The sequence below is a fragment of the Acomys minous genome, assembly GCF_964271855.1.
Source record: "Acomys minous genome assembly, chromosome: 16".
Taxonomy (NCBI): domain Eukaryota; kingdom Metazoa; phylum Chordata; class Mammalia; order Rodentia; family Muridae; genus Acomys; species Acomys minous.
Window position 1 is genome coordinate 49165202 of NC_140498.1, and position 22120 is coordinate 49187321.

The 22120-nt window shown below is 44.8% G+C and overlaps 1 protein-coding gene across 2 annotated transcripts in view; it reads right to left on the reverse strand.

Moving 5' to 3' along the window:
• GSPT1 (G1 to S phase transition 1) overlaps positions 1 to 10041 on the reverse strand; it is a 39161-nt gene extending 29120 nt beyond the window's left edge. For both annotated transcript variants that reach the window (XM_084763175.1, XM_084763174.1), the window contains exon 1: positions 9392 to 10041. In XM_084763175.1, coding sequence (XP_084619301.1) covers positions 9392 to 9743 — 352 coding nt within the window. In that variant the 5' untranslated portion in view covers positions 9744 to 10041. The remainder of the gene's footprint in view (positions 1 to 9391) is intronic.
• Between the last annotated feature and the right edge of the window lie 12079 nt (positions 10042 to 22120).

Consider the following 22120-nt stretch of genomic DNA (forward strand, 5'->3'; position numbering starts at 1 on the left):
CTGTGAGTTCGAGGTCAGCCTGGTCTACAAAGCGAGTCCAGGATAGCCAGGGCTACACAGAAAAACCCTGTCTCAAAAAACAAACAAAAAAGAAAGAAAGAACCCATGGAGGAGGTCTCGGAAAGCTTCCTTCTAGTCTTAGCTATCTATTGTAAGTGTAAACGGAGTGTCAGGACCTAGGTAGTCAAGTGAAGCACACTTAGATTTTGAAATGTTCAGTTACAGTTAGGGATATCGCAAGTGTTACTCTACTAGTCATCTTAGTAGTTTTCCTGTCTCAACAAATTTCGTTCATTTAACATGTAATATGCTTGGGTTACTGTTAAAAAAAAGCAAAATGGCGCTTGTGTAATTTAGAAAAGGAGTACAGTCAATCCTGGTGTGCCTGTGTATTAGGTAGCAAATATTGTATCTATGCCATAGGACTTTTTCAAAGTTTAAAATAATATACAATCAACATGTAAAGACTGTACAAACCCGTAGTGCCTGCTTATAATCCATACATGGAAGACAGAGGCTAAGAGGAACACTGAGCTCCAGGCCAGCCTGGTCTAATTAATCTCAGGCTGGTCAGGGCTACTTAAGGAGACTCTGCCTTTGAAAAATTACTTTGGCTGGGCAGTGGTGGCGGCACAGGCTTGTTGTCCCTGCACTCAAGAGGCAAAGGCAGGTGCAATGCTGTGAGTCGGAGGCCACCCTGGTCTACAAAGGGAGTCCAGGACAGTCAAGGCTACACAGAGAAACTCTGTCTCAAAAAAATCTAAAAAGGAAAAAAAAATTTTTTTTTAAAAATAGGGCTACAGAGATGGTTCAGTGCTTAAGAGCACGCACTGTTCTTCTGAAGGTTCTGAGTTCAATTCCCAGCACCCACATGGCAGCTCACAACTGTCTGATGTGTAGATGTAATGTAGACAAAGTATCCATATACATTAAATAAATCTTTTAAAAAAATTAAAAATTACTTGGTAATTGTGATCTTCAGTTGCACATTACTACATGGCTTTCTCTGGTGAGAAGGTAATTTTTCCTTACCCTTAAACTTTTCTTCAAAATGGAAAAGGCCAGGTGTGGCAGTACACACCTGTAATCCTTAGCCACTCCAGAGGCAGGGGCATTAGGACTGATGTGTAAAGGCACTTGCCACGAAAGCCTGATCTGAGTTTGGTCACTGGGGGTGTAGTTCAGTGGTAGAGCAATGTATCCCAAATTAAAGTGATTCTCCTAGGGCTGGGCCATGCTCACTGAAAAGCACTTGCTCAGGTGAGGACCTGAGAGGGATCAACCTCAAGGCCACACAGAAAAAGCCCCACATGGTGGCGCATGCTTGTAATCCCACCATGGGGATGGCAGAGAATGGGTTTGCTGGCTTAGCCTGTCTAGTCAAATCAGTGGTGAAAAACTCATAAAAGAAAACACGTTTAAAAACAAAAACCCAGGAGACCAATTGAGGAAGACACTTGACCTCGGGCCTCCACACATATGCACACATATGCATGCGCGCGCGCGGACACACACGATTCTATTATGAGGAAGAAAGAACTAGCTAACATTAACCTGTTGTTATAAACCTTAAAAGAAGTGGGAAGGGCCCGGTAGTTAAGAACACTTGCTGCTCTTACAGAGGACCTAAGTTCAGTTCCAGCACGCACACAGTAGCTCACAACCACCTGGTATAAAACTTAATTTCCCCCCTAGTTTTTCAAGACAGGGTTTCCCTGTGTGTCCTGGAACTCTCTCTCTGTAGACTAGGTGTGCTTGAATTCAGAGGTCTGCCTGCCTCTGCCTCCTAAGTGCTGGGATTAAAGGCGTGCACCACCACTGCCTAGCCAGAACATTTAATTTATTGCAACTACAGCGGTATTTCCTTTCTTTTCAGGTTTCTTCCGCAGTCTCTCCCCTCTACGGCCCACCCCCCGAGATAGGGCCTTGAACTTACAGAAATCTATCTGCCTGTATGTCCTGTATGTATTAACTGGTTGATTTTGTGTGTATGTGACAGAGGGAGAGACAGACAGAGACAGATGACACAAGCAGATGTCATGCAGGTCAGAGAACAACGTTTTAAGAGTTAGCTCTTGCCTCACATGTTACTGCAGGCAGGGTCTTCTTGATCGGTTGCACTATGTACTCTAAGCTAGCCTGGCTCATAAGCTTGCAGGTGATTCTCCTATTTTTTGCTTCTGATTCTGCCATAGGAATGTAGGGATTAGAGAAACACAGCACCATGTCTGGCTTTTCAACATGGGTTCTGGGGATCAAATCAGGTTGTCAGGCTCATGTGGTAGGTCCTTTGTTTTGACCTACTGCACTGAGTTCTGTCTCCTTTGGCTCCCTCCTCCTTTTTTTTTTTTTTTTGATTTTTTGGGACAGGGTTTCTCTGTGTAGCCTTGGCTGTCCAGGCTAGCCTTGAACTCACAGACATCTGCCTGCCTCTACCTCCCTGAGTGCTGGGATTAAAGGGGTGTGCCCCAACACTCCACTCCACTTCTTTTTCTTTTAAAGACAGGGTTTCACCTTGTAGTTCAGACTGACCTTAAGCTTACAGTATAGCCCAAGCTAGCTTTGCACAGGCGGCCCTCCTCCTGGTCTTAGGCGTGTGCCTCCAGACCCAGCTTCACTTAGGTTCACACTGATGCTCTGCACGTCTTACCCCACATCATAGAGTCACTGAATTTTTTTTTAAAGACTGAGTACAGTAAAAACCACTTTGAATGTGCCAGCTTTCTTAAGCAAGGTTTACAGAAGTGCCTTACTCAGGAAGTTTTGAAGTATAGCTTAAATAAAGACCTAAATATCTCTAGCACTCAAACGATCTCACCAAAATTACACGTTGAGATAGTTTCCTCCTACAGGCAATACTAGAAAACAACAGAACAATGTCTGCTGAACACGTAAAAATGTCCTAATTCCCAAATACTCTAAACATGAATAGGCAGCTAGATGGTGAAGCGAGCCTCTGGAATTCATAGTGACTTCAAAGCCAGCAAGGCTACCATAGTAAGACCCTGTAAACAAGCCAAAGCACTGTGGTGAGCACCTGAAATCCCAGGTACTTGGGATTCAGAAGTAGAGCCCAAGAAACCAAGGCTAGCCTGGGCACCAGGTAAAAGACTCAAAAGAAAGTGGTAGGGAGGAAGAAGAGTGGGAGCGTAAAGGTACAAAGGCGAACAAAACAGTCCAAAGCCATCTACACTAACATTTTCTTGACTGCAGGAAGAGGCGATTATGTTACTTGAAACTAGAGCACTGCCTGGCACGATTCTGCTCTTCTGAAACAGATGATGGAGATAATGACGAAATCCACGGGCCTGGTTTTGAAAAAAAGTCTAAAAGAGATTGGTGTTAATTTAGATACAAGGACTTTTCCTTGTGATTAGGAGTTGCTATCTTTAAAATAAGCTTTGAAGCCAGAGCCTATCCTTCCATTTATTCATAGGCATAATCTTACCAATATATCGCTATTTCTTTTCTTCCCCCCTTTGGTTTTTCCAGACAGGGTTTCTCTTGTAGTCCTGGACTCACTTGTAGACCAGGCTGGCCTCAAACTCACAAGAGATCCGCCTGCCTCTGCGTCCTGAATGCTGGGATTACAGGTGTGTGCCACCACCCAGCTTGGGCTTCAATTATTTTATCCAAAACTAAGGCAGACTTTCTGCTGGACTCTAACATTCAAAGAATCTATTTATTATATCATTAAAGCAATGCCATCAACCTGATATGATTTTCTGTAGCATAACAAACTCCACTACATTTTACGTACTTCTAAAAAGGCCATGCTTAAGATTTATGTCTCATCTACTTCAAAAACTGCTAAAAAGTATATTAAAATACATACCAAAGCCATTCAGATAGCATCAACAAGATACAAAAATAGAAAATATTTTCCTACCACCAAAATCAACCACCCAAAGATGGGCACAGGTTGCTCAGTAATATGCACTTTTGCTTTTTTTTCCTTTAAGTGATGAGAATCATCTAGTTAGAACCTGTCTGAGCACTAAGCGTAACCACTCCCGAGCTACAGTAATGGAAGATGCTTAGTGGGTTCTTACGTGTTGGAAGAATTACAATGTGAAACAGTAGCAAGTTCCCTTTAGAACAAAGCTGTTTATGAATAAAACTATATCTACTATCAAATTACTTTGTTAAAATCTACTGAAAACAAGGACAAAACTTTTTGGTACCCAAACCAAACATACTGATGTTTGCTTAAGAAGGAATCAAGCAGTAAGAAAGGTAATGTTCTACTTTGCCAAACTCCTGGAAAAGTTGACAGTAACCCAGCTCTTGGGAGGCTGAGGCAAGGAGAGGTGAATTCCAGTCCAGCCTGGGAAATGAGATCCTGCCTCAAAGAGAAACCAAGGCATCAATGAAGAACACTTGGCAGGAAACAGACATATCTGTAACTTTATCATTAAGAGGACAAAGTTGAAACCATTTATTGAGGGATCCTGAATTTTTTGTTGTTTCGGGTTTTTTTTTTTAAAGGTTTTTCCAGACAGGGTTTCTCTGTGTAGCCTTGGCTGTCCTGGACTGCTTTGTAGACCAGGCTGGCCTCGAACTCAGAGATACACCTGCCTCTGCCTCCACAGTGCTAGGATTAAAGACGTGAGCCACCATGCTTGAGGATCTCTTGCGTCTCTACACATCTGGAGTCTTCCACTACTGTAAACTTACTTGGCTTCTTTCTAGACTCTTTCAAAGACCATAATTCATTATCTTGATATTCCTCCCAGACCCACCTTTGAGTGCCTTGCACAGCATCCTGCATCCGTTAGACAGGCAAATGCTTGTTTACTGCTAGAGTGGAACAAAAAATTCCACTTCAAAAAATTCCATTCTATGTTAACTCACCCCAAAAGTTTATTAAGTCTTTTTCATTCCTCTCTCTTCAACCAGAAAGATAATTCTATTTTGAACACCTTTAAGATATTTCTTCTCTGACAAACAAAAGCAAGTAAATCAAGGCTTGTATTTTTCTCTACAGTATTTCCCTAACGTACCTTGAGAAATTTTGAATATTGTTTCCTTATAGTGCCAAGGATATAAACCTAACTCAGGGTCTTTTGATTACTAGGCAAGCACTCTACCACTGAGCAATTACTCTGTGTGTGTGTGTGTGTGTGTGTGTAGGGCACAGCTTGTGTATGATAGTCCTAGGGCAGCTCTGTGGAGTTGGTTCTGTGTGGGTTCAGGAATCGAACTCAGGTCATCAGGCTTGCCTGGCAAGTTCTTTTACCTACTAAGCCATTGCCTGCTCTGTCCATATAGTACAGCTTCAAAAAAGTAAAATACAAGGAACACAGCAAGGCAATAAACTATACACCAACATCACTAAATAAAACATCCTTCAAAAGTTTGTTTCCAGTTCAAACAGCTGCTCACCCTAATACTAGGTAGTGCTCCCTAACCCTCATGTTCAGCTGTCCGTTTTGAAAGCATGGACCAAGAACCAAACTCTAATGCTCATCACTGTGTCTCTCTGGAAACAATGGTCACCACCAACTTCTTCCTACTGCCTGTCCTCTAGCTAGTGTTTCAATCGGGCCTGTGAACATCTTTACATCTTTATTGCTGCAGATATTTAAATTGTAAAACAAAACCCAAATCAAAAACATACGTTGGGCAGCTGGGCAGATATGATGACTCAATATATCAGAAAGCTTGCTGTATGGTGCACACCTTTAATCCCAGCACTTGGCAGGCAGAGGCAGGCAGATCACTGTGAGTTTGAGGCCAGCCTGGTCTACAAAATGAGTCCAGGACAGCCAGGGCTACAGAGAGAGACCCTGTCTCGAAAAACCAAAGGGGGGGGGGGGGAGAGAAAGCAAGCTTATTGTGTAAGACCTCAGCTCAAGCTGGCCCATGGAGAGGTACACCTTTAATCCCAGCACTTAGAAGGCAGTCAAGTGGATCTCTGCTAGTTCAAGAACAGCCTGGTCTACAGAGTACAGTTCCACGACAACAAAGACCTGAGTTCAAATGCCTAGTGCTCACTTTAAAAAGCACCGTGATACTATGGGCACAGGTGCATGTAACCTCTGTGCTGGGGGACCAGAGGTGGGAGCATCACTGGAGCTTACTGCCAGCCTAGCTCCAGTCTCATTAAAGATCCTATCTTTTTTGTTTTGTTTTGTTTTTTCTTTTTCTTTTTCTAAAGATTTATTTATTTATTATGTATACAATGTTCTGACTGCATGTGGGCCTGCTGGCCAGAAGAGGGCACTAGATCTCATTGTAGATGCTTATGAGCTACTATGTGGTTGCTGGGATTTGAACTCAGGACCTCTGGAAGAGCAGACAGTGCTCTTAACCTCTGAGCCATCTCTCCAGCCCATTGGCTTGTTTTTTCAAGACAGGGTTTCTCTGTGTAGCCTTGGCTGTCCTGTCCAGGTTAATAACAAAGGAGACAGGCCATATACCTTATGGACCATCCTTACCATCCAAACTATATGGGATCCCCTTGGTAAATTACAGGCTAGGTGTTCCTACCATTTGTTTTTTCTGCTTTTCCCAAGCAAGATTCACTGATTGCAGCATTTTATGGACCTGAAGTTCCCATACTCATTGTCTCTAGATAGCTCTAGACCTCTACGTAGGCAATATTCACATCACACACAGAATGCTTATATTATTTCTTCTTCTTCTTCTCTCTCTCTTTTTTTTTCTTTTTGTTCATTTGTTGTTGTTGTTGGTTTGAGACAGGGTTTCTCTGTGTACACTTGGCTGTCCTGGACTTTGTAGAGCAGCCTGGCCTTAAACTCCTATCAGTCCACCTGACTCTCCCACCCTGAGTGCTGGGAATAAAGGCTGTGCCACCACACCCAACTATTCCTTCTCAATAGATACAGGTTCTTATTCTAGCCCATGCTGACCTCAGTTTCTCTAGTGTTCTACTCACAGAACAGTCAAAAAAATTTTAAGCAGGCAGTGATGGTGTTCACCTTTAATTCCAGCACTCAGGAGGCAGAAGGAATCAGATCTCTTGTGAGTTTGAGGCCAGCATGGTCTACAGAGTTGTAGAACAGCCAGAGCTAAATTGTGAGAGCTTGTCTCGAAAAAAAAAAAATAATAATAATCATTTTGTAGAAACAATTCATACAGTAAGACCAAAATAAAGCACACACACACTATATAATTTAGGAACTTTCTGATAAACATTTCCCTACACTTAGTAAAACCACAAATTAGCAAGTAACAGATAGAAAAAAAAACCCTACTGCATAAAAAGTAATGCCTGCCGGGTGTGGTGGTGCACGCCTTTAACCCCAGCACTTTGGGGGCTGAGGCAGGTGGATCGCTGTGAGTTCGAGGCCAGCCTGGTCTACAAAGTGAGTCCAGGACAGCCAAGGCTACACAGAGACCAGAAAAAGAGAAGAAGAAGAAGAAGAAGAAGAAGAAGAAGAAGAAGAAGAAGAAGAAGAAGAAGAAGAAGAAGAAGAAGAAGAAGAAAAGAAGAAGAAGAAGAAGAAGAAAAGAAGAAGAAGAAGAAGAAGAAGAAGAAGAAGAAGAAGAAGAAGAAGAAGAAGGAAAAAAAAAGTAATGCCTACTCATTCACAATGAGCATTCCAAGGTGCAGCATTATGGATAGCTAACCCTTTAAAATTTGGTCAATGCCTGTAAATGCAGTTTACTCAGCCTACTCCATGCTGGGAGTTCCAGAGGAAGGGAGGGGAGCCAAGAAGGAAAAATGTCTGGACAAATGGAAGCTGTAAAGGCAGAAGCAGGTACTTTCAGCAATTTGTAAGGAAGCTACAAATAGCTGAATGTAAGCAAAGAATTAAAAGTTAAGTTTCCTTGTTTGAAAGGAAAAATCCCAACCACACACAAATAAAAGAAATGCCAGTCAATAAAACAGTCAAATCCCCAGACCTGGGAGAGGGCAGGTAAGCATGTCAAATCCCTCCTGCACAGCAAAGCCCCAAAGTTCACTGCCCCATCCACCCCAAAAACAGTCCAGTACAAACCTTGCTTACGTATGCTCCTCACAAAACATTCTCCTAAACACCTTCTCACCTCTGGAGATCAAAGTGAAGCAAGCGTCCCAAGAAACTAAATTCTGAGAGAATTTTTACTTATTTATTGGATTTTGCCAGATAGTCCTGGTAGCCTAAAGATCTAGCTGCCTGGACTACTGAGACATGCACTACCACACCTGGGAGAGGGAGGCTGGGTAATAATGCCATTCTCCCAGCGTCCTCCTGCCTTAGCCTCGAGAGTTCGGGGACTATAGGCATTACCCAGAGTACCTCCACACCAGGCTAAAGTCCAGAACTAAACCATAGAAATTAACAATATGCTCTCCCATGAAATGAGCTCAAACTATCTGGCTCACCAACGCCCCCCACCCCCCCAACCCTCCCTTTTCTTTTTCTCTTTTAGACAATAGCCCATTTACTCAAATAAGCACCAGCATGAAGGCAATACTTAAATTCACTTAATAGACATTGCTACAAAACCAGTACCAGGAAGCAGGCTAATAACTCCACAGCCGGCTTGTAAAAAGATGTTTAAAGACTGAAACTTGAACCGGCAGAAAGTGTCTAGTAGCTACTGCATGTGACAACTAATAAGTTATCAGAAATAGTCAAGTATCTCAAGTAACAGACTAAACTACCAGTGTGTACTAAGCGAACACAAACTAAGCTTTTATAGCACGCAGCCTGTATAAGGTGTACACTTTTAAAGCAATTAAAAAGGCCAAACGTGCCACTCAGAAGAAAAAAAGTCCCGCTTAAAAACTGCACACAAGTCAATGAGGTTTGCTACCACATGTTACCAGTAAGTGATCTTCTTGACATTTTTGAACTTTTTAAGTATTCAAAATGTTAAGGGTGAAAAAGGTCTTTGTATTGACAGCCAACAGTTTCTGGCGGATCACAAGCCTGCAATGCATCTTGGGATTCCTTCAGGTCGGGTCGGTGCCACAGATATTTAAAACGTAATTACAGTCCCAATAGTAGAAACTGCAGCAGGAGCAGCTCTCTGGGCCAGGAGAAGAGACAAGCCTTGTCCCCCAACTCCTAGGCTCTCACGAGGTCCAGCTGCCGGACTTCAGGTCCCATCGATCCCCACTTCTGGGCCTCGTGGCACAGACTGGCCGAGGGCCGGCACGGTCCCATACGGTTCCTCTGTTTGGGGGTGAACCGCGGCCTTCGGGGGGGGGCAAGCCCCGCCGGGTCTCCTGGTCTCTCTGCTCCTCCCGCCCCGGCGCCCCAAACCGGGCAGCGATGGGACTGGAGGCGCCCCACCCAGGCCAGCCGGCGCCGCTGTCAGCGCCCCACGTGCCAGCCCGGCCGGCCGGCCGCGCGTCCTCTCTACCCACCCCACCGCGGACCTCCGGCCCTAGCCCGCCGCCCGTGCCGTGGGGATGCCCAGCCCGGCAATTTACCCGAAGGGCCTCCCGCGCCGCTGCCCGCTCCGTGGTCGCCGCCGGCCGCGCCAGCTGGGGATGGCGGCGGCTGGGCCGGGCCCCGCAGGAAGGACGGCACGAATTCCGCGGCGTGGACGTTGGGGACGAAGGGCTTGGCGTTGACGTTGAGTTGCCGGCTGAAGGCCGCGCTGAGGTTCTCACGCTGCGCCTCGGCCACCGAAGCCATGGAGCCGCCGCCGCAAGGCCCCGGCCCGGGGGCCTCCATATCCGTCTGGTCCCAGCAGTCAGGCGCGGAGTCGCTGCTGCTGCTGCTGCTCCCGCCGCCGCCGCCGCCGCCTCCGCCACCGCCGCCGCCGCTGCTGGGATCCATGATCGGGGGGGCCGTGTGTGTGGTGAAGAGAGGGCGGGAAATGGAGGCGGGGGCGGCCGATCGGGGAGGAGCAGGCCGCGCTGACCCAGGGAGGACGGCAAGGCAGAGGGGCTGGCGGCCAACGACTCACTCCTCGGCGTCTTGGGCGGCAGCTACAGTCCAGACTGGGCACTCTTGACCGGGGCGACAGCGGCTCAACCCTCCTCGTGTGTGCGAAAGGATCTCCTCCCACCCAACCCCAACTACCGCCGCCGGCCTCACCGCCAACCCCACGCTTGGCGTGGATTGACCCCTCGGTACCACCCGTACCTTCGCCTCGGTAGTTCCTAGCTATGACCGCCCGCGTTTCCGCCTACCAAGCTCAGCCGACAGCTAAACTACAAGTTCCGACGGCACCCGCGCAGACCCGCTGCGGTTTTCTCGGGGGCCGACGGGAGTCGGAGTTCAGTGAGCAAGCGTCACCGGAAGCAGCTGGAGCTCCCGGCAGGCAGCGCGAGAAGGCAGAGGTCTGGTGGCCCATCTGTCGCAGGGTGGGGGCAGGGGCAGGGCGGTGGGTTGGGCTTTTCAGCACGCGGCCTGGATCCACCCAGCCCATAAGGACACGCACCGCAGGCCTAAGCTAGGGCAGCTTTTTTTTCTCTCCTCCCTTTTCAAGTCCTTTACTGCCTCAGTGTGCACCTTGCTCCCTTTCTCTCCACCCGCAGCCAGAGTTTGTCGCACATTTCAAAGCTGGCAGGAAGCGTGTTTCCTTTTTGGTAGTCATTTGCGGAAAAAGTAATAAAACCGTAAAGGCCTGGGTTAGGGAAGTCCAACCGAAGGGATTTTTAACTGGAAACTTTCAATGAGTCATGTTATGTTTGAGTAGTCATTAAAAGCCCTCACCTAAACTTTTTATCGTCCTTTTCTCCTTCCTGCCGGGAGATTTACAAATTAATCAGGATTGCCATATTTCTTAGTGTACCCAATGATACCTAATAGGGCTGTTTTGGTGTTTGCAGTTCCTACCCGCCATTAAGTGAGGTGGTTTCCTTTTGAATGGCTGGTTCTGTCGGCTGTTCTCACAGCACGCTGATAATGACTGCATCTCACTTGCATGTTGCATTTCAGTACATCTTGGAAGAGTGACAAGCAAGAAGAAATACAGTTCACCTTTAGTTCCCACTGCAGGTAGTAGGAAAACCTGTTCTAAATACCTATAAAATTCTCCTGTAGTTCACCGGTAGAGACCAAGACAGAGAATTTAACTTCTTCTGAAAGGAGCCGAAACAGAGTGCAACTACTTGGAAGTTAGGGAATGATGTCTTTAAAAAAAAAAAAGTTTGAACAACTTGAGTTTATTTTTTAAAAATCTAGATCTAAGAGATCTAAGTTGGAATGCTGACTTTAAACATTTGTATTGTAAGCTGGGCTTGGTGGCGCACACCTTTAATTCCAGCACTTGGGAGGCAGAGGCAGGTGGATCGCTGTGAGTGCAAAGCCAGCCTGGTCTACAAAGCAAGTCCAGGACAGCCAAGGCTACACAGAGAAACCCTGTCTTAAAATAAACAAACAAACAAAAAACAACAAAACCAAAAAACATCTGTATTGTAAAGAAGTTAAGTGAGAATTTAGCCTAAGGAGAGAGGTCAGGGTGCAGCTGGTTTGAGACAGGGTTAGCCTGGTCTACAAAGTGACTCCAGGACAGCCAAGGATACACAGAGAAATCCTGTCTGGAAAAAACAAAAACAAACAAACAAAAATTATAAAAACCATTAAGTAAGACTTAGAGACATAACGTATGTATTTATATTTATTTGGCAACCTTGAAGAAAATACTGTCTTGGTGAGTCTAAGGTTTTGTACCTAAATTATTTTCTATCATATCTTGTATCTATCAAGCTAAAGATATGTATCTAGACCTTACAACATCTTCCTAACTCCTAAGCAACTAACCTTAATTGTAAAACTATGACTATTTCTTCGTCAACCCCATCAGAGACGAGAATGAATAAAATTATTATCTGAGTAAACAGGAAGTGCAGGTAAGCAGCTTCCAAAACTAAAAAATTGACAGACAGCAGGCTGCCTGGCCAGCCACCCAGAATCTCTCTATAGTGTTGGAGCATCGTCTTCAGCCTTCTGTCCCAGTGTCTCTATCTAACAGACATATTTGTAAAGCAGGAACTATGAAGGGCTTGCTAACCGTGTCTTGGCCGAGTTCAGCAGTCAACTGGGCCTGCACCCAAGCTTGCCCATTTTAGGCAGAATTCTGTCTGTGGTAGAAACGAGGGCATTTTCTTTGTGCTGATGGCTGGCTTGCCACATGAAAGGTTTTCTGATGCTCATGTCTTCTTTTTAGTAGGCTGGGTACTGCCAGGAGTTGACCTGTCTTGTCAAAGAACCCTGAAAGCATTTCTAAATGGCATATTCTGTAGGGCTCTGAGGTTTTTGAAGACTTCTATCTATCATTTACATAATGCATAATCATCTATCTATCTATCTATCGCCTGTGTATCTATTTATCTGTAGTAAATCTGAACAGGCAAACATTGTTTGTTTCTATTTACTATCTGTTTAACCTAGGGTGCATATTTTTGTAATAAACTACACTAATTTCTGACATGATCATGAGTTTGATTTACTGTTAACTTGCATTACATAATTGTCCTAAATAGTTTGTAATAGCAGCCTTAAAAGTACTGGAGGTTAAATAAATAAATTAATAAAATAATAAAATTCTCAAACAATAACCAACTCGACAGTTTCAAAAGTATCCTGTTTCCAACTAAAAAATGGTGCATACTGTGTATAAACAACACAGATATTTAAACAATAAACACTGATTTAAAATGATCAAAAAAAAAAATACTGGAAGTAAGCAGGGCATGGTGGCACATACCTTCAGTCCCAGCACTCAGGAGGCAGAAGCAAGTCACCTCTGTGAGTTCAAAGCCAGCCTGATCTACAAAGTAAGTCTAGGACAGCCAGGTCTGTTACACAAAGAAACCCTGTCTCGAAAAACCTAAAAAAAGAAAGAAAGAAAGAAAGTACTGGAAGTAAATCTTGTATTTATAAGTAAGTTGTAGAATTGTATAGGCCCAACAGCTCACTCATACCTGAATTGAAACACACACACACACACACATTAACTTTAAATTTATATCACTATACCAATATTTATACCAATAACACCTTAAATTTGTATCAATATAGAGAATTCTATACCAATGTATCAAAATTGACCTTTTTGTTGTTGTTGTTTTCTTTTGTGTTTTTGTTTTTTGAGACAAGGTTTCTCAGTGTTAGCCTTGGCTATCCTGGACTTTTTGTAGACCACACTGGCCTCAAACTCACAGCAATCCACCTGCCTCTGCTTCCAGAGTGCTGGGATTAAAGGTATGCGTCACCATGCCCAGCTTCCTATTTTTGAGAATGATAGTAGTTCTATAATTGAAGATCAGATTTAATAATCCACCCTTTTTATGGTTATTATTTTAATATATTAATTAATTTATTTATTTAGTATGTTTGTGTGTTGTAGGATATTTGATCATACCTTGAGCCACAAGATTGTCTTATTTATTGGAAAAACCCATTTCTAGCTGTGGTGTGGCTCAGCCTTAACACACACCTTTAGCTGTGCAGCATTGGCGCATGCCTTTAACCCTAGCATTCAGGAAGCAGAGTTTGAGGCCAGCCTGGTCTATAGAATGAGTTCTAGGACAGGCAAGGCTAAACAGAGAAACCTTGTCTCAAAAAACAAACAAAACACTACACACATACATACACATCATTAATCCAAGAGCTTTCTGCTTGGATATTGTAAGCAGGATTAGGTGAAGTCAACCATAGGTCAAGAGATAGAGCAATCAGTTGACAGGGAGTGAACATAGGAAAAAACCATAGAGAGTGAAAGGGAGTCAGGAGGAAGGATAGAAAGATGCACAGGAAGTAGAAGGGAGGGACATACAATTTGAGGAATCTTGTTTGAGAAGGGATATTCCTTCTGGGATGTCAGCTGAGGAGGAAGGTCAGCTGGGTGTTCCCTCTGCCTCTCTGAGCTAGCAGGCTTTCACCCCAGCATCTGACTCCTGAACCTTTATTGTCTACATAGTGAGTTCCCAGATGGCCAGGACTGTGTAGGAAAATTACAACACGTATACACAGCACTACCTGTTTTCTACAGCAGTTTTATTGTTATACCTCCCCATTTTGAAAACACAAGTTCTCTAATTTCTCCATATGTGATAGGACCTCACATAACCCACACTAGCTTCAGACTTGCTACATAGCAGAACATGGTCTTCAGTTCCAGATCTTACTTCTGCCTCCCAGGGGGCTTGCAGGATATTTCTTTCTTTCTTTTTTTGTTTTGTTTTGTTTTTTGTTTGTTTGTTTTTTGAGACAGGGTCTTTCTGTGTTAGACTTGGCTGTCCTGGACTCGCTTTGTGGACCAGCTTGGCCTCGAACTCACAGCACTCTACTGTTGCAGGATATTTGATCACACTATGAACCCCAAGATTCTGTTGTTTGCTGGAAAAACCTGTTTCGGGTTGTGGTGTGGCTCAGCCCTAGCAGACACTTTAATCAAAGAGCTTTCTGCTTGAATATTATACACAAGGTTAAATAAAGTATGTCAAGAGGTAGAAGCAAGCAACAGGAATTGAACATAGGAAAGAATCATAGGGAGTAAGAGGAAGTCAGGAGGAGGGATAGAGAGACGCACAGGAAGTAGAAGGGAGGGACATTCATTTTGAGGGATTCTTGAGATCGTGTAAGGAAGGAGGACTGTTTAGAGGAGATGTTGGCTGAGGGAGAAGGTCAGCTGGGTCCTTTTTCTGGCAACCAAGTCATTTTTTTTTTCCTTCCAGATAGGGTTTGCCTTGTAGTCCTGGACTCCAGGACTTTGTAGACCAGGCTGGCCATTAACTCACAGAGATCTGCCGGCCTCTACCTCCTGAATGCTGGGATTAAAATGTGCCCCACCACGGCCAGCTGAGAAAATGAATTTATTTTTTTTTTTTCGAGACAGGGTTTCTCTCTGTGTAGCCTTGGCTGTCTTAGACTCGCTTTTGTAGTCCAGGCTGACCTCGAACTCACAGCAATCCACCTGCCTCTGCCTCCCAAGTGCTGGGATTAAAGGCATGCGCCACCACGCCCAGCCTGAGAAAATGAATCTTTTGTTTATTTGTTTGTTTGTTTGTTTGAGACAGGGTTTCTCTGTGTAGCCTTGGCTGTCCTTGACTTGCTTTGTAGACCAGGCTGGCCTCAAACTCACAGCGATCCACCTTCTTCTGAAGAAAATCAATCTTTTTTTAAAATTAATTACTTTATTTATTTATTTATTTATTTATGGTTTTTCGAGACAGGGTTTCTCTGTGTTAGCCTTGGCTGTCCTGGACTCACTTTGTAGACCAGGCTGGCTTCGAACTCACAATGATCCGCCTGCCTCTGCCTCCAGAGTGCTGGGATTAAAGGCCTGCACCATCACGCCCGGCCTGAAAAAATGAATCTTAAAGAGCCACAAATAAGATCGTGTGCAGTAGCTTAAGCCTGTGATGCCCACATTCAGGTGGGTTACTTTAAGTACAGCCTAAGTTTGGGCTACATAGTGGGCTCCGGGACAGTTGGGGTTCAAGAATATGACCTGGGTGTGGTGGCGCACACCTTTAATCCCAGCACTCGGGAGGCAGAGGCAGGCGGATCGCTGTGAGTTCAAGGCCAGCCTGGTCTACAAATCGAGTCCAGGATAGCCAAGGCTATACAGAGAAACCCTGTCTCAAAAAACAAAAACAAAAACAAAAACAAAAACAAAAAAAGAATATGACCTGTCTGGTTCCAGCCTCATCCATGGGGGAAGAAACCCACTAAGCACATAAGTCATCAGTGAGAAAACCGCACTAGGTACAAGATTACTAAAAGGTGTAACAAGGGTGAATTGATAGCAGGCGCTGCTGCTGTTGGAGTGGGTAATGCCAGGGTAGTAATCACAGCGACACTGAACCGACACCATTGGCTTCCTCACTCACGGCCGTGGGTGAGCCAACCTTTTCAATGAACTCCTACAAAAAACCAGTTGTTCTTGTTTCCCCAGGGATCAGGGAGGCCTCCCATAGCAACTCTTTTCCCTCGCTTCGCACGCCTCCTTTCTGTAATAAGGATGCGATAGAGCGATAGAACCGCAGTGTCATCTGGAGCTAAAATCTAGGCAGTACTGAAAGCAAGCACTTCTCCTGGGTCTTTAGTGTTTCCGAGGATTGTGGGTCTAAAATAGGGAGGACCCAGGACTTTAGCCACCTGTGCCCAGCTCTGGCCCTGTATGAGCAGAAATGAGCGTGCTGGGGGATGGTTCTGTGCACTGTGAATTCAGATGCTAATTTCTGTGCCCAGAGATCTGGTCGCAGTCCTCCTGTGGGCATTGTCATTATTTAAGAATCTCCTGTCTCAGTGTTGTGTAAAAAAATGTTCTCCATCATCTCTGATTGGTTAATGAAATGCTGAACAGCCAACAGCTGCGCAGAGAGTTGAGATTGGACTTCTGATCCCACTTAGGAGGTCCTCGGTGGGGGAGAGGGGAAAGGAGAGGTAGAAGCCAGGAGAGCATGAAAAGGTGGCCATGAGGAAGTCGCCCTGAGAGAGTTTCCAGGAGGACATGCATGGAGCAGGAGCAGCCAGGGGGAGACTAGATGCCAGGTAACAGAGCATGTGGCTGCCAAATAGTCCAGACCAGTGTAATGAGTTAGAATAGACAAAAGATGTTTAAGTAAGCTGGGTGGCGGTGCTGCACAGCCTTTATCCCAGCACTTAGGAGGCAGCGGCAGGTGGATCTTTGTGAGTTCGAGGCCAGCCTGGTCTACAGAGAGAGTTCCAGGACAGCCAAGGCTACACAGAGAAACCCTGTCTCAGGGAAAAGAAAGGAAGGAAGGAAGAAAAGAAAGACAGATGTCTGCATAGCATATTGCTAGGTGGAATCCGCCCCATAATACGGCACATGAAAGAAGCCTGACCTTCATCAGTTGGTTCACATCAGAAGTTCATTATTTCTGCAGAAAGCAGGGCTCACTGAGTCATTAGCACATTTTTAGTCACATCGTATGCCCAAGAGCCTGGCTTTTACCCTTCTCATGCTAGGTGTATCAGGGCCTCAGACCTTAGTACAATTGACTCCATGATGGACGTGCCATTCAGGCTGTAAATTTCAACCTATAGCCAACACCACTAGCAAAAATGAAAAGAAAGACCTAATGCAACACAGTCCATGGTTCTGGACTAACTAAATGTACTGGCCTTGCTTTTTGAGACACCTAACACCATCAGTCCTTCCACCCTCTTACCTGAGGGTGACCTACAGATGCTTATCCTCGACTATCACAAGATGAAAGGTGAAGCCAGGAACATAGGAGTTGTAGTAGTTATTTTTTTGTTTTGGGGGGGGGGTTTGTTGTCGTTGTTTTGGTTTTTCGAGACAGGGTTTCTCTGTGTAGCCTTGGATGTCGTAGACTTGCTTTGTAGACCAGGCTGGCCTCGAACTCACAGCAACCTGGCTGCCTCTGCCTCCTGAGTGCTAGGATTAAAGGCTTGCGCCACCATGCCTGGCTGTAGTAGTTATTTGAACTGAAATGATTTGGGCCCAAGCCAGGTACCCAAGCCCAGACAGCAGAACTAACCAGTCTGACCCAGCTCTCAGATGGCGAAAAGGAAAGTTCGTACAACATTTACACAGTCACTGTATTTTCGCTACTGGCATGCCTATGGTGTGATGAATACAGACAGAGTGCTTTTCACCACTGGGGGAAAAGGCATTAGGAAATCTTGGTCCTCCTAGACACTATTTGGCCTCCCCTCAAATGTCCATCATTCACTGCAGAGGATATAAAAGAGATGACTCCCTAGAGTCAAGAGGTAACTGGGCCACTGTAGGTTCAGTTTTCTTAACTAATATATTTTATTATGAACTTATTACCCGAGCGTACATCCCTTATAACCTGACTAACCGAAACAATAGGAAAAGAGGATTAAAGAATTAAAAAACCGGGGGCTGGAGAGATGGCTCAGTGGTTAAAAGCACTGACTGCTCTTCCAGAGGTCCTGAGTTCAGTTCCCAGCAACCATATGGTGGCTCACAACCATCTATAATGTAACCTGATGCCCTCTTCTGGCCTGCAGATGTACATGTAGACTACTGTATAAATAATAAATAAATCTAAAAAAAAAAAGAATAACAAAACTGTAAGGATATCAGTTCCGAGGAACGATTCTCCTGGCGTTGCCAGCAGGATTTCTTCTGCTGGAACCTGGAGTAACCAGAACCCAGAACCTCAGCTGGAGCCTGGAGCCACTGCTAAATGGATTTGCTGTCTCTGGATTATGGAGCCATTGAAATTAAGGTTTCATTGTGCCCTGCCCTTCTACTCCCTGTCCCTCCACCTCCTCCTGAGTCTTGTGTTTGGTATGAGTACAGGTCATGGTCTAATCCCAGTGGCCTTTGGGCCTGGACCTGAGGAAGACAGATGCAGGGAAGGTATTAGTCAGTGGGACTACACACCAACAACCTGTATTCACCTTCATTTCTGTTCTCTGATGCTCACTTTAAGTGTCCAGTTGTATCGGAGAAAGAAAAGATGTGGGGGTTTCTCTTATAAAACAGTAATGCAGAGTTTACAATTCTATGCATGCCCTGTGGCTGGGCCTCCTAGTAAGAGAACAAGGGAGTTCTCATTGCAAAAATTCAGTTTGTGAAACTGAGGCTTCCTGAAAAATTCCTTAGAAAAGATTCTGGCCTTTGGGAAACAGAAAAAACCTAGGGGAATTAGACTCTATGCTTCAGGAAAAGACCCTAGAGATAAAGTTAATCAAGCTTTAGCCAGAAATTGGCCAAGATTTCTGATTATATCTAGACACCTGCCCCCTGGACTGCTTAGGGACAGGAACTAACCATTGACTGACAGAACTCTCTGTGACTGGGCGCAGCCCAAATTAACAGTAGTGGACTTACAAGGGGCTGAAACTTGTTTAATATCCAAAACCTTTAACCTAGGCAATTCCCCTTAACCTGATGCCTCTGTTCTGCCTCGCTGATGAACTCATCTGAACAATAGCAATGTCACTGGGCCCCTGAGACTACTTGGTAGGCATGTACTAATGATTTGACTAAATGTGCATCTTCTGATGCTTTCCAACCCAAGTAGACAGGTTGCTCAAGACCTAGAAATATTATATAATTTCCATTTCTAAATTAAAAGAGTAGCTAGATTCCCTTGCAGAAATGGTCCTACAAAACTGGAGAGATTTAGATTTACTTCTCGTGAGATAAAGGAAACTATGTCTGGCTTGGGGAGAAACCTGTTGCTTCTATGCTAATTGATCAGGAGTAATTAGAGAAAATCTTACCATGGTTGGAAAAAAAACTCAGAGGGGGAGAAAGAGAGACAGAAATCAGATCATTGATACAGTCTCTTTTCTCTTGACCCCTCTGGCTAACTAATCACTCTGCTATCAGCACTGGCTGGGCCTCTAATTCTCATTCTGATTGGATTAACAGCAGAGCCCTGCATCTTAAACTATATGGTCAATTATGTATCAATTCAGTAAAATTAATGGTCCTTAGGACCAACTACACCTCTTTAGAGGAGGCTGAGTACACTGACTCATTCACTAAGATCAGTGGGTAACGTGGTAGGCTCCCAGACCTTAGCACAACAGACTCCATGATGGAAATACCATTCAGACAGCAGAGCAGACCTAATCCATCAAAATCCATAGTTCTGGGAGAGCCTCTAAATGTAGTAACCTTGCTTTTATTTATTTATTTATTTATTTTAAGTTTTATTTATTATGTATAGAGCAGTGTTTTTGCCTGCATGTGCTCCTATATACCAGAAGAGGGCACCATATCTCATTATAGATGGTTGTGAGCCTCCATGTGGTTGCTGGGAATTGAACTTTGGAAGAACAGCCAGTGCTCTTAACATCTGAGCCATCTTTCCAGCCCCTAACGTTGCTTTTTAGCTTCTGTAGTTTTGCTTCTGACTAACTGTTCTTATTAACTTAAATATGTCAGCCCAGAATATGGTTTTTGTGCTTAAAAGCTCATCCTAAAAAAAAAAAAAAAAAAAAGGCTCAGGGCAGCCAGGCATGCTGGTGCATGCATTTAATCCCAGAACTCAAGAAGCAGAGACAGGTGGAGTTCAAGACCAGCCTGGTCTCCAAAGTGAGTCCAGGACAGCCAAGGCTACACAGAGAAACCCTGTTTTGAAAAACTTAAAAAAAAAAAAAAAAAAAAAGGCTCAGGGCTACATTGGGAATCTCCTGCCCGGGAACTTCAGGCTCTACCTCCAGACTTCCCTAATGCCTGTAATGGCCAAAGCCATGCCCTAAAAGAAAAAAAAAAATTCCACCAATCTCTCTGATCTTGCCTCAACGTCAGACTACGTAATCCCTCCAATCCCAGGCTACCCTGGAAAGCTAGCGCCTACCCCCCCCTCTACCCACCAAGCCTCCCAAGCAACCCTATATAAATTCTGTGTTCGCTCAGTTCTCTGCTGTTTCTCTCAGCAGCCACCCTCCTGGGTTTTTCCCTCCCAATAAATCTCTTGTGTGAGGTTTGTTGTGTGGTGTGACTTTGTCGTATTCCTTGGCTCCTCTTGGAGCCTTTCCCATTGAAGCTGTAACACAAGTAAGGCCCTCAGTTACAACCTTTTTCAAAATTAATAATAATAACAACAACAACAACAACAACAGAGCCAGGCGTGGTGGCGCACGCCTTTAATCCCAGCACTCGGGAGGCAGAGACAGGCGATCGCTGTGAGTTCGAGGCCAGCCTGGTCTACAAAGTGAGTCTGGGACAGCCAAGGCTACACAGAGAAACCCTGTCTCGAAAAACAAAAACAAACAAACAACAGAAGCCATGGTGTAATGTTTAGAGTCCTTGGAGGATGTAAGTCTTTTTGATCCCAGAACTGAGGAGGCAGAGAGACAGAAGGGGCCATAGTTGAGTGCCAGTGAGAGGCAGAAGGATCACCTGTCTAAGGTCATTCCTGACTATCCAGGAAGTTTCTTGCCAGCCTGTGCCATAAGACCTTGTCTGGAAGTAAAAAAACAAAAACAAACAAACAAACAAAAAACCCCAAAAGTATCATAAGGATACTGGCAACGAGAAGCCTCCATAAGGACACAGCAGCTTCAGCATCATCAGTTCAGGGCAGTAGCTGTGTCCTCTACAGACATCCTTAGGACAGATCAAGATGCTCACTGTACAAGGAGGAAGTGAGGACCAACTAGTACAGAGCAGGTGATTGTGGAGCTCAATCCTCCTGAGCTGAAGTGACAGAGTCCGCTAGCGCAAGGTGAGGCTGGGAGACCACAGCGGGCTGTCCTGCTCAGAGTCAGAGCGGGAGCTTGACGGTTCAGAACTGAGTGGCTAGCCCTTTTGCTTTCATTAATCTTTCTTGTTTTCCTTTTTCTTTTCCTTTTTGCCTAATGCTGGGGACTTCCATATACTAGGCAAATTTTCTGCCACTAAGCAACACTCTGGTCCTCTTTTTCCTGTCAGTGTTGGGACTCTAACTTGTTCAGGCTGAAGCTGAGCTTCTCCTGTCCCCAGCTGCTGAGACTGTAGGCCAGTGCCATCAGACCCAGAGTGTCCCATCCTCAGACTAGACGAGCTACACCTGGTTCACAAACCATAAACAACTGGATCAGGAGTCTAAATTGGTTGAATTTTTTTTTGCCTTATTTTAATAATGATGATATAATTATTATCATTATCATTTCTGTTATAGTTAATGGTCTCATTGTGTAGGTCTGGCTAGTCTCCAACTTGATATGTAGACCAGGCTAGCCTTGAGCTCTCATAGAGTCACTTGCCTCTCCCTCCTGAGCTCGGGGATTAAAGGCCTGTGCTACCATGCCCTGCTGTCTTTTTGTTGTTGTTGTTGTTGTTATTGTTTTGTTTTTGGAGACAGGGTTTCTCTGTGTAGCCTTGGCTGTCTTGGACTCACTTTGTAGACCAGCCTGCTTGAACTCACAGAGATCCACCTGTCTCTGCCTCTCAGGTGCTGGGATTAAAGGCGTGTGCAACCCCTGCCTGGCTTTTTTTTTTTAAGTGTTCTACCAAGACATACATACCCAGCCTGGAGTTTTATCTTTTTTTTTTCTTTAACCTATTGTATTACTTGTTATTGAAAAGCGTCTTGCAGCCGGGTGGTAGTGGTGCACACCTTTAACCCCAGCACTTGGGAGGCAGAGGCAGGTGGATTGCTGTGAGTTTGAGTTCCCTGTGGGAACACTTGATGGTAAAAAGATGACATACCATATAAACTAAGTGTCTTTTTGAATTGAAAAGCTAACAAATTGTCTAGCTACAGATCCCCCCCACCCCGGCCCCCCCCCCCAAAAAA